At 34.7% G+C, this 17,374-nt stretch overlaps 2 protein-coding genes and 1 long non-coding RNA gene across 3 annotated transcripts; all 3 read right to left on the bottom strand.

Moving 5' to 3' along the window:
* Positions 1–1,526: 1,526 nt before the first annotated feature.
* Positions 1,527–3,028, bottom strand: LOC131627515 (uncharacterized). The gene is made up of 3 exons (XR_009291490.1): positions 2,613–3,028; positions 1,893–1,998; positions 1,527–1,788 (listed from the first exon to the last, which is right to left on the bottom strand). It is a non-coding gene; the product is annotated as an uncharacterized LOC131627515 (long non-coding RNA).
* Positions 3,029–4,514: 1,486 nt separating this feature from the next.
* On the bottom strand, positions 4,515–5,744 carry LOC131627509 (zinc finger BED domain-containing protein RICESLEEPER 2-like). Its single transcript, XM_058898355.1, has one exon. It carries the CDS (start codon positions 5,742–5,744, stop codon positions 4,515–4,517), a length of 1,230 nt encoding a protein of 409 aa, XP_058754338.1.
* Positions 5,745–8,945: 3,201 nt separating this feature from the next.
* On the bottom strand, positions 8,946–14,205 carry LOC131627514 (ATP-dependent DNA helicase Q-like 1). Its single transcript, XM_058898359.1, has 10 exons — positions 13,991–14,205; positions 13,598–13,908; positions 13,225–13,485; positions 12,900–13,063; positions 12,660–12,756; positions 12,510–12,553; positions 11,321–11,435; positions 10,872–11,225; positions 9,643–9,867; positions 8,946–9,491 (listed from the first exon to the last, which is right to left on the bottom strand). The coding sequence occupies exons 1-10, from the start codon at positions 14,145–14,147 to the stop codon at positions 9,384–9,386; spliced, it is 1,836 nt and encodes a 611-aa protein (XP_058754342.1). The 5' UTR covers positions 14,148–14,205; the 3' UTR covers positions 8,946–9,383.
* Between the last annotated feature and the right edge of the window lie 3,169 nt (positions 14,206–17,374).

Genomic DNA, 17,374 nt, shown 5'->3' with positions numbered 1-17,374 from the left:
TTTAGGAGTAAGAATATCACTTGTTTCATTTTTCGTCATTTCTCTTCTTCAGTTTAGTATGAGATGTGAAAGTGATTTGTTTGTCACATTTCCATATCTAAGCATTTGGTTCAAATATATTTTGTTTTTACTTCCTTTCCAATAAAAGGTGGACTAAGGAAGGGACTTATGCTCACTTGGCACTCTGCAATATGGAAGATAAGAAGTACTTTTACTAATGCTATCGGTTGAGCACATAAAGTCACTATTAACAATAATGACTGGGAAAATTTGTTACAAATGGTTTTAGTGCATGTTTGGTTTAACTCTTGGAAGAATAAAATCATTTTTAGAGGTGTAAAATTGATTTTTGAGTGATTTTGAGGTGTTTGATTCTTTAAAAGCAGAATTGATTCTATCTTCAGAATTGATTATACTAGAAGCTAAGATTTATTGGGAGAAAATCACATACGTAACGGAAAAGTTCAACAACATAAATTCTCCCAAATATCACATGCAACGACAATCAACAAAAAAATACATCAAACAACTTAACATAATTTTACCGTGGAAAAACTTCCGTTAACTAGAAGTAAAAAACCACGGAACCCATAGACCACTTAAAATATCCACTATAATCAACAATGGGTAGAAACAAGATTCTCTCTAACACTAGTTAGAGGTTGCGTTAGACCGGTTTGTGTACGTACCCGGTAGGGATTACGACATTTTAAAAAAAATATTAAAGTACGGGTAAGTTACTATATATTTTTGTAAAATATATAATTATAAAAATAATATAAAATAATTACATTGTTAAAAAATAATATGAAAGAATTATATTGTTCAAATGATAACAAAACATCAAAATTAAAAAGTAATTAGTTCAAAAAAGTCAAGATCAATAACATATTAAAAATCACATTACCAATAATTCATGAAGTCAAAGACTAAAATCTGAAAGTTGATAGCAGCGACACATTCAGACAAAAGTGTAAGAATATATAGCATTAGTTTTTTACTTCTCATTTTATAAATAAGTTAATAACTTAAATTTGACTCACTAAAATAGCTTGAAATTGTATGGACCGAAGAAAAAAAACTATGTTTTTTGTGGGTACGTGTACTAGTCGTGTACCAACGCGTGTATTAAGGCTGGACAAGCGGTCGGGTAGGGTCGGATTCGGGCCCAAAACACCAATCCGGCCCAACCCTCGGGTGACAAAGTGTGGCCCATATCAATCCTACATTTGTATCGGTTATGTTCGGGTTCGGTTTCATCCGGATCGGGTAACTGGGCCGGGTAAATTCGGATATCAACTGTTGTTGGCCCAATTCAAAATCTAGCCCAAATAACAAAATCCAATAATTTTTTATTCAGATTTAAAATCTATCTATAATTGTTAAATTGGGCCTTATTTGTTTCACATATCTATTGTTAAATTTTAAGATGAATGTGGGCCTTATCTTTACAATAATTTACTTAAAAAAAATTGCCATAAACATTTGAATTCAGACTTGACATTCTGATTAAATTCAAATTCACCATACTTAAGACTGTTTTCACATAATTTAAAACTGAACCAAATTCTGCTGCATCAAGTTCAATTGTTCAAGCAACACACTCAGGAGGTTAAAATTATCTAACATCAAGTTCATTACAATTTAACAAATAAGCTTCACAAGCTACATAATAACACAATCAACATAACTTTTAATTCATGTCCATCATCACAACTTCCTGGTCCAGCATCAAATTCTTTCATTTTTCCCTTTAAGACAAGCTCCTCCTTCTAGCTCCATCAAACTCTGCATTCATTTGAACAAATAAGCATTGAATGAATTATATACAAAAAATTCAGTGAATTATAACAGTGGATAAGCATTCAATGAATTATATACAAAAAATTTACCTGTTTGATGTCTTCAAGATTGAGATCCAAGTAGTAAGAGTCTGAGAACTCGTCAATTTCTTCTTGTAACTTCTTCTTGGTCTCTTCAGATAGGAAGAGGAAGTATCTTTCAAAGAAAACATTGAAAGCAACATACAATCAGAAGAACAATTATTCTTGATTCAATGATTCTCTTAAATTGATTCCACAAACCTCAATTAGCATTATACAATTTATATCCAAAAAATTTGTGTCCAAAAACTATCCCTTTTAAATAATTTGACACCAGAAGTTATGCTACCTGATAATATCCAAAGGATAACATTTTCACCAACTTTCCAATATGAGAAATTGATTTGTTTAATAAACTAAAAATCAAGCTCAGGGGCCTACATAACCTCATAAAATCGTCTTAGACTCCACATGGAGACTTGCAAGAGTTTACTTAACATAAAAACAATGGATAAAACATCTGTCAAAGTATATAACACAATTTATCATGTGCATAGTAAATATTTAAAACCAAGTAAATCATAAATCAAATGATAGTAGTGAATTAGTAAGCAACCATTATATTAAATTGAGACAGGTTCACACAACCAACACAAATGCACAATTCACAACACACAAATAGAATATATACGACTTCATTTTTTGACTTTAATTTCAATCTTTAAACCATAGGAGGTGGATACACAATTACCAAATAAATAAATCACAAGAGAATGATAAACACCAAACCTGGAGCATTGCAATCATGAACAAATGGAAAGCCTGCGTGTTCTGGTCTATGAGTATTGATATTCGGCCAGAAAAGTTAACCACACCTTGCATCTGTCATTAGAGAGGAAAAAGGTTCAACATGTGCCATGCATATTTTTGGACAACAAATAACAAAAAATCAATATTCATATTAAAATAATCCAGAGGGAAAAAAAGAGAGAAGCAGCAGTACACAATGGTAAGACTAAGCAGAGTGCACAAATAAATGTACCTAAATACAACTATACAATGTCCATGACCATATGCAGCTTAACTAACTGGATACTTCTAGATACATGAAGTTTATTACGGGCTGCTCATATGATTATTGTTTCTATTGTGTGCTGCCTCACATGGTTCAGAAGGAAATTCGAACTAATATCATATCATGAACATGGAATTCTGTTTTTTGCTAAATAAAATGAGGTATGACCCTACCTTTAAACTACAACAGCAACAACAATTCTTCTCATTCCCAGCAGCAGCATTAGGACTTGTCTCTTTCTTTTTAACTTCCTCAACAACAACAACAACATCAATCACACTGACATACACAAAATCCACACAATTACAAACCAAACTAATTCAGTGAATAATTGATTCGGTTATAATTAGCATAACACGTAAATTACCGAAGGTGTATTGGTTGTGTAGGGATGTTTTTGATATTCTTTCAAAAAGTGTTGGTTGTGCAGGACTGTTTTTGACATTCTTCCAAAAAGTGTTGGTTGTGTTAATGTCGGCTTCAAAAAAACGAGTCATCCATGACTCCAAAAAAAGTAGCTGCAAATATCATACAAAAAATTAGAAATAACACATACATTAAAGCACCAAAAAGTGTCAACCAGTGTTTGAAGCAGAATCAAATAAATTCAACCTCAAAAAGTGTTTAGGCACAGCCAGAAGGCTGTGACTGAGTCTGAGATGAAGACGATGCTCCACTTCCGAGTGAAAGTTCAGCAAATCCTATAAAGAAGAAATTAGCAAAATATTACAAAACAAAATTAAAATTAAAACTTAAGACAAATAGAAACAATATACCTTTTAAAGCATCTTCAGAAATCTCATAATCTTCAGTAAATTCCAAGTCTTTGAACTGATCTAATGAAGGCCTCAACCAGTTTTGTGCACAAATAAGAGCCTCGGCCATTTCAGGTTTGAGAGAGCTTCTATATACCTCTAAAACCCTCCCACCGGTGCTAAAAGCACTCTCAGAAGCCACAGTTGAAACTGGTGTAGCCATTATATCTCTAACAATTTGGGACAGAACTGGGTATTCTCTAACATTATGTTTCCACCAACTTAGAATGTCAAACTTATCTTTATCCTTTTCATTAAACCTTATGCATTTTTCTTTTAAATAGCTCTGAAGCTCAGTTACTTCTTCAACCGAATCCATAGACTTCAAATGTTGCTGAAAAGCATTTTGTCTAGCTACATGTGCCGGTACTTCGACGTTGGCAGCAGTTTCCCCATTAGAAACAGTGGCTGCCACAGCTGGGACAGGTCCTTCGACATTGTCGTAGGCTTGTTTGTAAACCATGAAGATTTTTGAGAGATTGTTATTGATCTCTTCTAACAAAGATTTCTTAGTTTCTGAAAGTGGTCCATACATATCACTAAAGCACCAGTCCACAAATCGTAACTTATACCGGGGATCAAAAATAACACCCAAATAGAGGAGTTGGTTCATCTTAGTGATATCAATCCAATATTTCTTAAATTTATCCAACATTTCCTTAGCCACACTAGCAAACAGTCCATTTAGGTCCAAGTTTAATGACTTAAGCTCAACGTAAATTCCAGCCAGGAAAGGGAAAGCTGTATGCAAACTTGCTTTTGTTGAAACAGAAAAAACAGTTGTCGCTTCATAATAATTCTTCAAAAACTTAATAAATACCCTAACATTCTCCCAATCTTCACTACTAGGGGGGAATCACCTTCAAAGAAATCCCTATAATCCTCAACCTCATCTTCTAGCTTATCAAAAGCTGTTTCATACTTCTCAGCTGCATCTAACATCAAATACGTCGAGTTCCAACGAGTTGAAACATCAAGACATACCGACTTCTTGCATGTAATATTGGCATAGCCCACACATTCATTGAACTTTAACGCTCTATGGGGTGAAGATCTCACATATCTTATCGCATTTCGAACACTTGAAATTGAGGTGCTAGCTACTTTTAATCCATCTCTCACGACCAAATTCAGTATATGTGCGCAGCACCTCATGTGAAACCCAAATCCATCCATAAAAAGTCCATTCATATTTCTTATCTTCTGCTCTAAATACTTAACAGCAACATCATTTGATGCCGCGTTATCTACCGTGATAGTTGAAACGTTTCTCAGCCCCCACTCCTTCAGCACATCCTCAACCTTCTTACCAACTGTTTTACCTCGGTGATTTGGTATAATCGCAAAGCTGATTATCCTTTTTTGGTATTGCCAATCCCTATCTATAAAATGAGCAGTGAGGGTCAGGTAGTTTAGATTTTGAACGGAAGTCCAACAATCTGTTGTAATTGCCACTCTACTACAATCAGAACTAAATAATGCTCTCAACCTCACTTTCTCATCAAGATATATCTGAAAACAATCCCTAGCTATGGTTCTTCTTGATGGTATTGTAAATTGGGGTTGCATTTGGTAACAAAAGTACTTGAAACCCTCTCCTTCAACTGTTCTAAAGGGCTTCTCATCTAAAATAATAAAGTAAGCCAACCCCTTTCTACAACCTACAGGATCAAACCTAGAAGATGTTGGAACCAACCCAACCCCCGGAATTGTTGAATATGTCAATACGGTTTGGGTAGGGTCGGTTGAAAGGTTCAACGGATACTTAGGACATGTTTTCATGTGACTCTTTAAATTTGACGTTCCGTGTTTCTTAGAGTCACACATATACTTTTGATGGCAGTACTTACATGCCGCAGTAGCGGGATCACTATCAGGAATAAGGTTAAAATGGTCCCATACCTCAGACCTCTTTCTAATAGCATTTGCATTAGCTCTTCTTCTCTTCCGACCAATAGGAGGCTGATTTGTGCAGACCTCAATGGGTGTTGTTGCTGCTGCTGTGGTTGCTGCTGGAGGTTCTTGTTCCATAGCTGAAACAAAATACATAATAAGTTCAAACTGAATAGATAACAATTTCAAAAATAGGTAACAAAATACATGTTATATCAAAACAAATAAATTAATAAAGGAGAAAGGGGTAGTCAAGTTATGCTGAATAGATTAATAAATTCAAACTGAATAGATACTGTTGTTCCAACAATTCACTGCTAAAAAAACCAACTTGGAACACACTGCTAAAAAACCAACCTGAAACTTAAAGTGCCAAACAGCACTGTTAAAGTGACAATAGAATTTTCTTATTCTAATATACTTAATTATTGTTTTAACAATCTAAGACAAGCTAATATTCTAATATTCTTATGATTAACGTGAGGCACTGGGAGTATTTCCTCTCTATTATAAGAATTCTTATTCTTACTGAAGTCCTTTGTTGAACTTAATGATAGACCATCACATAATTCACATACACCTAATCATGAATAAAACTTAGCCTAAACATACCGTTATTTTGCGTATTTTCATGAACTCCTTGCATATCTCGCACTCCTTGCATATCTCGAACTCCTTGCATATAAAAAAAAATTACTGACTAATTACACAACACTGCATATCAATAAAGTAATTCAGTACAATTGAAAATTCTGAGTTAAATGGTCTAAAGATCAATAACTTACAAAAAATTTATCAGGTTTGATGTTGTATATTACTTCCTTTAGTCTTCAAAGCTCCTATGACCTGCCAAAACACCCCCCACAAAGTCAAGTAAGCTCTCTATGAAAGTTAGTAATCCAACTATTTTATTGTAAGCAAGCAGTAGTTCAAACACATTAAACACACATAAAGCAGTTAAATTTCAGGTTATAAAGTAGTGCAAGCAGTAATAATTTTATGTGTTTAATGTGTTACAACTTACAACTACTGAAGCACTTAAGAAATAACAAATTAAGCTAAGACTAACCACCTGAGTTGCATAAGTTCGTCGAAAATATGTCTTCTCTTGATTTATCTGAAAATATGATAAGAAATAACACATTAAACTCTAAATCACCAATGGAGAGAACGAAAAGAAAAATCATTACTCTAAACAGATGGGTGCTGACATGAACGATGAACGATGGGTGCTGACAACCGGATGTTGAAGGTTGAGGCTTGTGGTTGAATGATTGTTGTGATTTTGAAAGTTGATTTCGTGATTTTGGACTTTAAAGGTTGAGGTTGAGAGGATTGTGATTTCGTGAAATTAGAAAGAGAAAGCTTGAGATTATTGTGAGTTGTGACAATGTTAGGTTGAGGAAGAAAAGGTGTGGATGGTGGTGGCGACGACGGTGTGTGGATGGTGGCTGCGACGGCGGCTAGGGTTTGAAGCCATGGATGGAGAATTGGAGATAACGGCGCTGTGTTGTATTGTGTAATTGTGTTTACTTTAGGGTTAGAGAAAGTTTTGTGTTAATGGACAGAGAAGAGTTAATGGATTGGGCTGCTGGGCGCATGGGCCTATCCTTTTACATATTAATGGGCCATTGATATTAATTATTATTAAATAATAATAATAATAAAAACAACTTCGGTCGGGTTCGGGGTCCGACGGGCCCAAATTATCCATCTGAACCCGACCATCTTTACCCTACTATAACCACCCCTTTCACCCGCCCAACCCGCAGACCCGTTACAACCCGACCCGGTGCTTAATTTTTCATTCGGTTCGGTCGGGTATTGTCGGGTGGTGTTGTGTTGTCCACCCCTAGCGCGTATCAAACATGAAAAAGAAATAGAAAAAAAGGTACGACCTTGGTACGCACCATATGTGTACCGTACGCATACCAGTACCTGGTACGTACTCGATGTTGGTACTTTGCCTAAAACGGTGTACCCGTGCTTCCCAGGTTAGAGGTATACATCAACATCATCAAGATTTGGAATCAATCTTGGAATACAACAAAAAACAAGACAGACAAAACAACCCAAAAAATATCAAAAAATTCTGACCTCAAAGATGGAATCGACAGACCGACCTAGAAAACTCTGAATCCAATCACCACCGTTCAGAATGTGCTCTTATAAGTCATGAACGTTGTGTCAAAATTTCAAGACAATCCAACAGTTGGATTTTGTGCAAGCTCCGATTTCGTGGGACTCAACAATGTTGAAATTAGGGCTGCGGGATTTTGATGTGGCTGCTGATTTTTTTCTCTCTTCTCACTATTTTTCTCTTGTTGTTTTTCACACTTCAACCCTATTCCTCTTTGTTGGACAATAACAAAAACTTACACATATGGGCCACTAACCTACATCGAATTAGGCCTCTTTAAATAGGAGGGATAGCCCGATAATATTTGTAGCTTTTGAGTTTAAACGTAATTTTTACACTAAAGTTTATTATTCAATTTACTTTTACATAAATGTATCAAAACATAAATTAATTCTACCAAACTCAATTTTATTAAAATTTATTTTCCTAAACTCAATTCTATCAAAATTAATTCGGTTTACCGTCAATCCTTAGATTACTTTTACTTCTTACAATCATTGAATCTTGAATCATGTGTCAATTATTGATAGAATAGAACAAATGGTGCTCAATTCATAGTGCGTAATAAAATTTCCTCAATGGTCATTCAACTTTATTGGTGCCCTACTAGTGTCCACACTAGAAATAAATGCATGTATTTGTTCAAGAAAGTGAAAGGGACTTCAATGTGTACTCGATGTTCAATCAATATATTAGAACTGGACCCGGTACCTGTAGATTCTATGGTGGATTTCTTAGGTGAGTTTTATGGAACTGACATTATTAATAGATGCATTAATAGGAATAACGTTCTTTATTGTCAAAAAAAGAAGACGAAAAGGAATCTTGTTCTACAAATTAGTACCCATCTTTGGTATCATAGTGGATTTTTCAAAAGAATCATTAACTAATGTTTTAAATGCTTATTTTAAGAAATCCTTAAATGATCCAATATATTTTGAAAAAAAAAATCTAGCTTAAAAAAAAAAAGAATACACAATTTTAACACAAATATTTAGTGGACTAGCTAGATTCCTCAAAGCACATATTAGCATTTCCCTATTCAAAGTTACTAAATTAAGAAATTAAAAATATTAAAAAGTACTACTACCATGCAACTGGCCTTTTCACTAAATAAAACGAGTTCCTATGTAATAGGTTAATAGTTATTGTACTTGAAGGACCTGTAAAAGGAAACAGTGTTGATTCCAAAGAGGAAGATGCCCTGACCAATGTGGCCAAGAAAGAGAAGACTATAGCATAATGCCATATTTTACACTTTATACTTTCCTTCAAAACTTTGGTAAAAAATCTTGGAGATAAATTTTTACTATTCTATATACTGTGGTGGAATACCTTTAGTGGTGTCTCAAAATTAATCTGAAAAATAATATAGTCTAGGAAATGTTCGAACTTTTCAAGTGGTACACCATAAATATTACACGATAAAGTCCATTGAGATGCTGTTTGGAACTGCGGCCAGAATGCTGCTGACACCGCACGATAGAATTGAAGCTACCACTTGGAGCCTTGCATTAGACGTGTGATTAGTGACTTGCAAACATTAGAGCCTTGCATTGGACACACCATTAGTGACTTGAAAACGCCAGAGCAAAAACATGCTGAATGGGTTATAGAGCCCTAGTTGTAGCAACTCATTATGTGGTCTTGAGACAGTTATCACAAGGGCTAGAGCCATGCTTGCAGGTCTTTCTATCGAATGATTCTCCGAAGTGTTTGAGTAGGGTCTGTCTCCGACATTCATCCTAAACATTCAAACCAGATAAAATGAAATCCATCTCTGTACTGGGGTGATATTGATACACTTTCAAAAATATGGGTGGAAAGTTTATGTAAGAGAGACAGAGAAAGGATTGGGGGGAGGACAGATGTTGAAGTCTAAGGGAGCTTCCTTACCTTTAATTCACAGTACTGTTGCATCATTTTGGCTTGACCCATTGCTGTCTTAAAACCCTCCTTTTTATATCCTTGGCCGTTTCTTATCATGCATACAACTCTACTAAAATCTTTCTTCTGGTATAGAGCAATGCAAACTGCAGGAAGATTATCTCTTCCAGCCCTTCCTGATTCCTGATAATAGCTTTCAATTGATTTTGACATTGTATTGTGGATGACAAATCGCTGAAAACACATGACAAGAAAAGGATAATTGAGTAACAAAGAACTTTAAAACTTATAATCATATCACTGAGAATTTGCAGAGCATTCAAACACCTTGCATGTAGTTATGTTTGCCTTAGCCAACTATTTAAAAGCTGAACTAATGGGCATATGCAATATTGATATACTTAATTTCATTAGGAAGACTCGACTATAATGCTAATATTATATATTATATAGATTTTGCATTAATACTTTCAACCCGGGCTTAAGCAGGATAGGCAAGATCTCTAGGAATTTGAATAATTGTACAAAATTGAAAATGATCATCCGTACCTCAACTTTAGCCATGTCATGATGTCAATCATGGATAGAAATAAGGCTTGGAGACGACTTCCTAATTCCTATGCTAGAATTCATATTGAATTCATTGATTATGCAACAAATCACAAATAGACCGTTCAATTTGCTTAATAACTATCAAGCTACGGAATTACTAACAGGAAGGGCCTAATTTCTTTCATAAAGTGAGGAATTCCTGAAAAAGTCAATCACTAAGGCTCTGTTTGGTAAAACTAGCTGATAGCTGATAGCTGGTAGCTTTTAGCTGGTAGTTGGTAGCTGGTAGCTGGTAGCTGATAGCTGGTAGCTGATAGCTGATAAGCTAATGTGAGTGTTTGGTAAATTAGCTGTTTCATTAGCTGATAGATACAAAATGACATTAATGACATTTTAATTAATGAGGGTAATAATATATTTTAGTTAAAATAATAAGGGTATTAATGGAAGAAAAACTCACAAGCTAAAAGCTACAAGCTCAAAAGCTACTTCAAATAGCTTTTGAATAAAAAGCTAAAAGCTAGTAAAAAAGCTACAAGCTAAAAGCTAAAATAGAGTTACCAAACAGAGCTTTTTTATTAATACGAGCTGAAAAGCTAAAAGCTCTTTTTTATGTCTTACCAAACAGACTCTAAATTATGAACAACATCACCATCATAGTTATGAAGAAAAGCATTTCAACTTACAACATCAGGTTTGTCTATCCCCATTCCAAAAGCAATAGTTGCACATACGATATGGACCTCTCCTTCATGCCATTTCTTTTGAACAGTAACTCTCTGTTTGACAGCCAAACCAGCATGGTAATATGCTGCCTTAATTTTCCATTTCTCATTCAAAAACTTTGATACCTCGACACATTCACTCTTTGACAGGCAGTATACAATGCCGCACTGACTCTTGAAACGATCCATTAGTAGTTTTCCAAGCTGCTTCAGTGGTTCCTTTGTCTTACCAATCACTTCATACTTCAAATTCGGTCTGTCAAAGCTTCTTTCAAGAACAATTGCATGTGGAATTCTTAAAGCATTTAAGATGTCCTGAAACAAATCCAATTAAAGGCAAAGAAAAAAAGGGAGGGGGCAATACTTAATATAGATTTGCATATATAAAAGCAATTTACCATTATATTTACCTTGCGAACTGGGTGAGTTGCAGTGGCAGTCAATGCCATGACAGGTACACGTGGAAAGTTTAGCTTAAGAGATCCTAATGCGCGATAATCAGGCCGGAAATCATGTCCCCACTGGCTGAAAAACATAATTTGCAATTTAAAAGTTGTGAATATGTTTCTTATTGATAATATAAATCACATAGCTTTAACAATCCCCATCACCCAACTGTTGAGGCATGTCTTGACTACTCCGGCAGTTTAACATTTGTTTGCCCACCTTTGTAGTAGTGGAATAATATTTTGAATAAAACATCGATTTAGTTCCTAAACTATCAATTCTCTCTCAAATTTAATCCCTAAACTATGTATATATAATAAATAGTTCTTAAACTATATAATATCCATCAATTCAGTTCCTAAAGTATATGAAAATCTGTCAATTTAGTCCCTAACATCTTAATAGCATTAGCAGGGACTAAAAGGACAGACTTCTTATAATTTAAGAACTATTTATTATATTTATCTAGTTTAAGAACTAAATTAGAGAATATGATAGTTTCAGGACTGAATTGATGGTCTGTTTGTAGTATTTTTGTCAATCCAAATCACAGTTCTTGTAATGAAATTTGGTGAAACTTCCAAAATAAGAAAATATTTCATATACAGGTCACAATTCAATATCTCAAAGTCAAGCACTGTATCAAGTATCAACCACTACCTGTACAAAGACAAGACATAATAGTAATACAGACTTCTGGCTTATGTAAAAACATACCAACAACTTCAAAGAGGTCATGTGTCAGAAGACAAAAAACATAATCAAGAAACGAATCCTCACTGTTGCCCATTTGAACCATCCTTTCAGATGTAGTCCTTTATCTTTTTTTATTTTAACCATTCAGTTAAAAAAAGTTATGAAATTTAGGTAGCTTCTTGATGACCTTCGACCAAATGTAACAAGGTCATGCCTTTGATTCTAAGATTATATCACTACATCGAGAGTTTGTTACCATAATTAATTTGTCTGTTTTCATTTGGTCTGCCTCCTTAATTAATGGCCAATTGGCCATTACGAGATCTCAATTCAAAATGACATTTTATGCGACATTTCAGTAGTAACTAAAATTTTAGAGTTTGCTCATCTTGTGTGAACAGTAGGACAGATATAATGAGAAGAGATACTTCAAGAAGGTTTGAGAACAATGCATACCTAACACAGTGTGCCTCATCAACAACAAAACCTGCCAGCTGTCCCTGTTAGTTAATTAAGAGGGAACAGAACCAAATACACACATGAGATCTTTATTGCCTGGTGCTCTGTGACAGTTTCATAAAATTTATTCAAACAATACAATTTTACCTTCTGATTCATGCATTTTAGAATCCCAAGAAATGTTTGGTTTCCCGCAATTCTCTCCGGTGTCACATACAAGAGCTTGCACGTAGGCTTGTCTTTTCTGTATACAAGAAAACTAATGTGAGAAAATATTAAACACTAAAGCAATCAGTAACTGAAAGGTATATTTTTAATAATACTAATATGCTATTTTCATGGGCAAATTATTGGACAGATCATGATAGACAAGGAAGTGAATCTCACCTTAGCTCTTGGAGGACAGCTGCGGCTTGGGAAGCATTTTGTTGTGAATTTAAAAAAGTAGCAGGTATTCCAAATTTGAGGTTAAGTGTTATTATCTGATCTTGAATGAGTGAAAGTAAGGGAGATATAACTACTGTAACTCCTGGTTGAAGGGTTGCTGGAAGCTGTAAGCACAAAATAAAATTAACATGTTCAAAAGCAAATAATTTATAATATGACAGATAACAACATAATCATCATTGGTATACTATTAAGTGGTTATAAGGATATGTCTTAAAAATAAACATTCAAACATAAAAATCAAGGTTTAAGAGAAAGCAATTACCTGATAGCAAAGAGATTTACCACCTCCAGTAGGCATAAGAATAAAAGAATCTTGTTTTGCCAAAGTTGCTTCACATGCTTGATGCTGCAACGGTCGGAGTGTTTTATTACCAAAGATAACAACATTTGCCAATTCAATATCATCTAGCGCCTGTAATTCTTCATAAGTGAGAGTACTAGTTCTATCCTTTGAAGCAAAGGAGGATTGTACTTTTCTGGAGGTTGATGAAACTGAGCCTTGAGTGATGGAACTTCTGCCATCCTATAACATATAATAACTTCTTTTAACATAATCTTTGTCATTTTAGTCACATTATACCAGAAAATCTAGCCAATGAAAATAGATTACACGAAAATAGCTGAGAATTGTTTACCATCGAGTTTCGAGTATGTTGACCCGAAAATACAGAATTACCCCTTGTATCCTCCTCATCACTTGAACCCAATTCAACAAATTTGCTCCGCCCTTTCTGAGGCGAATCGTCAATAACATCAACGAAAGACTTAGAACCCTCACCGCACGGGGAAAAACGCTCTTCAAGCACGTGATTCAAAGTTCCAACAGCCTGCGATTCCATTTCGCGTAAATCATCCCATTCCTCCGTGTCTTGCACTGATTCCGCCAAAGCAGTAAGAAAATCATCGCCGCAATGCTCAACGGTGATGAAATCACGACCGTCATCGCCTACAATAGTAACCGATTAATCGATTAATCAAGTGGAAATGAAAGTGAAAAAATGAAAGTGGAATGGTTAGTAGTAGCGTACCGTAGAGAGAGACGAGACGGTCGAAACATTGGTTAGCGGATTGTTCATCGAAACCGAACTCGAGAGCTAGACTGATTAAGCGAACTTTCTCTAGCTCTAAATCGTGATCTTGTTGATTCTGGTTGTTGTTCTTCCTGCTACTGCTTCCTTTTTCCATTCCCGCGCTTGTTTTTTTCTTCTGCTTTCGATTCAATTTTTAGGCTCGCTTCGTCTTATTTTCCATTGGGCCGTTATGTTAGGGCAGCAGTAGTTTGCTAAACGAAGTCGTATTGCATTTTTCTTGTTGTTAACATTATAAATATGAGTTCTACTGTCTAAATTTTTTTAAAATGAGTATAAGCATTAATTCTTGACCTTTTTTTTTGGTCTATATAATACACTTTAATGATAATAAGTTAATCTTTGTCTATCAACCACTTAATTTTTTTTCTATATAAAATTAGTTTATTGGCTCATCAATCATCCCTCATTTTTTTTACCAAATAGAGTTAATAAGCTAATTTATAGTCGGTGGCTTTTAAGAAGGTTGGGCACAAAAAAGCTAGCTGATTGAATTTATAATGTGATAAATTTATAGTCGGAAGATTGACGTCGTCTGTGAGAATCGATTTTTGATTCCCATGTAATTCATAATTTCGATTTCCTCCATTAGAAAGTTGAACGGATAAGTATCATATTTACTTGTTTTACATAAGCACTTATTAACTTAAATCACAAGAAATCAATTGAAACCCTCTCCCCTCAATTTGTTGAAATAAGACTCGATGGGTGAAATAAGGCTGTTCAGATGACCTATGAGCTAAGTAATTTCAAAGTGAAGGTAGGGTTTGGTCATTGGACGGGCTCGATAAGCAAAAATATGGAGGTAAAATTCACTTGGATGAGCTAGAAATGACTTACTAATGAAGAAAGGAAAGTTCGATAAGCGAGATAAAGGCCTCGCTGAGCGAAATGCCCGCACAAACCACCATAAATAGAGGTTACAACCACTCCCATTTGAGATCATTGTACATAGGGAAAGACTTTGGAAATTCTAAGAACTTTTGATGGTTTCTTGGTAGAGACTTTGGCAGAGTTATTACACCATAATTCATATAAAAAACACAGTAGGACAAGAAAAGAGAGAAATATTAAAGGAGGAAGTGTTGCTCGAGGACTCGACACAAATGTTATTCAACTTCTTTCTTCTGAATCATAATTTTAAAGCTACGATGAGTAAGCGTTACTAATTTCTCTTTAATTTGAGATAGATGTAGTCGTCCAAATGTGCATGTATTGATTGTGATCATGGCGTTCTATCTAATTCTTCTTATGCTTTAACATTGATTGATTCTTCATGCTTATGGCTTGTTTTGGATTAGCTACCTAAAACGTGTTTCATGTTTTGATTTGATATCGAAAGATACTTGTCATTTCTAGATTTCGGCGTTTCATCTTCTAGATGGCAAACTCTATAGATAAATTTAGGTCTAGCATCCATAGAAATCATTAAAACGTAGTGATATCTTATTGGTTAATAAGCTGAGAAATCCTCTATTAGATAATATGATTGATTTCACGTTGTTGACTTAGATATTAGTTATGATGTAAAGCGATGGGTGGTAATATTAATAGCTTATTAGAGTTGCATATTAGTGATCATGATCATACATGAGGATGGGTCAATGAAATCTAACCCTAGCACGTTTTCTCAATTATTAACATTAAGGTCCAATTTACATTCTTTTATCCCAATTTCATAAACAAACAAACATTCATAATTCATTATTAAAATCATAGAAACTATTGAGCGATTTTTGAAAACACATTAGTCCTTGTGAAGACGATAAAATATACTCATTGTTATACTGACAACAAAATAGCATCGTTGTCGGGGACTGACGTTTAGTGTTTAAAATCATTGTAACAAATTTTATAATTTTAAGTATTCTTGTACAAATGTTCATGTTTGTGGAGAGTGTATATTTATGTGCTTGCATGTATAAAGTTGATGATCCTTATATTGACAACCTTTTTAGTGTTTTGATGACGACAACATTGATGATTGTTGGTGTCAGTGGTGATATCTTTCCAACTCTTTGATAACAGTTATTAACATGAAGATAGGGATGGCAGACAGATCCAAACTCGCGGGACCCACCCGCACTCGAACCCGAGTTAATAGGTGAAAACCCGAATAGACTGGGTTCGGGTGCGGGTTTGGGTTGTGTGAAACTCGCACCCGAAACCTGAAATCACACCCGCTTATATATATATTAAGCCTACTTGAAGATATATTAAGCCTCATCAAGTAAAAGATTCAAGGTTCCACTAAAGTGCTTATATGATCGGTATATCTGCCAAAGGAACCTGAAAGTTTCTGAGTTGTGAAAAAGAGGAAGTGTGGAAGCTCGTCTTGTCGTGTCTTTCTAATTGTCCAGTGTCTTGTAAAAGTAGGAAAGTAACTCCTAAGATGCTAAGACAACTCTCACACACACCAAAAAAATTTATGGCCTCTCTTTACTTGACAAAATCACCCAAAAAAAATGTAGAGCATATCCAGCTGATTAGGAGAGTGTATGAATGGTCGAAAGCAATTTTCCAACGAAATAATCAATTAGATAACTGACCTAATCGATTAGGACTTTATTGATTGAGTCTATAATCGATTGAGACAACCTTTTAATGATTGTTCACTTGTATATATCAAAACCTCCCATATGTGGCCTTAATAATCGATTATTTAGGATGTCTAATTAATTATCCAAATTCATTGTCCCGTTAATTTTGTCCATGGACTGTTTCCTTTTTTAGCCATATTTTCCCCTATGTAAATAAGGCCTCTCCTCATTCCGAATTACATCAAATTTTGGAGTTTTCCTATTTCTTAATATTGTATCACTCTCTCTTCGAATATTTTCTTTCACCAAAGTTGTCTTAGTGTCTTGAGAGTGAAAACTACTTGTGATGAAAGTGTTGTAGTGGTGTCGTGCCACTGTTTTATCTCAAGAGTGGGATACTCTTGAAGCATCGAGTTTGGTTCTAGAGATCAACCATTGAAAAATCTAGTTTGGTTATTGAGATCATCTAGTGAAATGTCTACTTTGTTCAAAAGTTCATCCTGTGGAAAAACTCTTTTTTGGTTAGGGGTTAAGTTAGTATGAAATCTCTTGATTCTCTTGTATCAAATATTCATGGGCATAACTTGTAGAATCTCAAGATTATAGTGAACTCTTAAGAAGATCTCTAGGGAACTAGACTAGGTTAACATTCGGTCGAACCTGTACAAATCTTGGTGTCATCTTTGACCCTATATCTTTAAATTCTATCATTTACTTTTTTGTTTTATTTTTTCTGATGTTTCTCTCTTTGATTTGTTAATAATAACACAAAATATTTATTAAG

This window comes from Vicia villosa, unplaced genomic scaffold, assembly GCF_029867415.1.
Source record: "Vicia villosa cultivar HV-30 ecotype Madison, WI unplaced genomic scaffold, Vvil1.0 ctg.000365F_1_1_3, whole genome shotgun sequence".
Lineage (NCBI taxonomy): Eukaryota > Viridiplantae > Streptophyta > Magnoliopsida > Fabales > Fabaceae > Vicia > Vicia villosa.
Note: the sequence above shows the minus strand (reverse complement) of the source record. Positions and strands in the feature narration are given on the sequence as shown.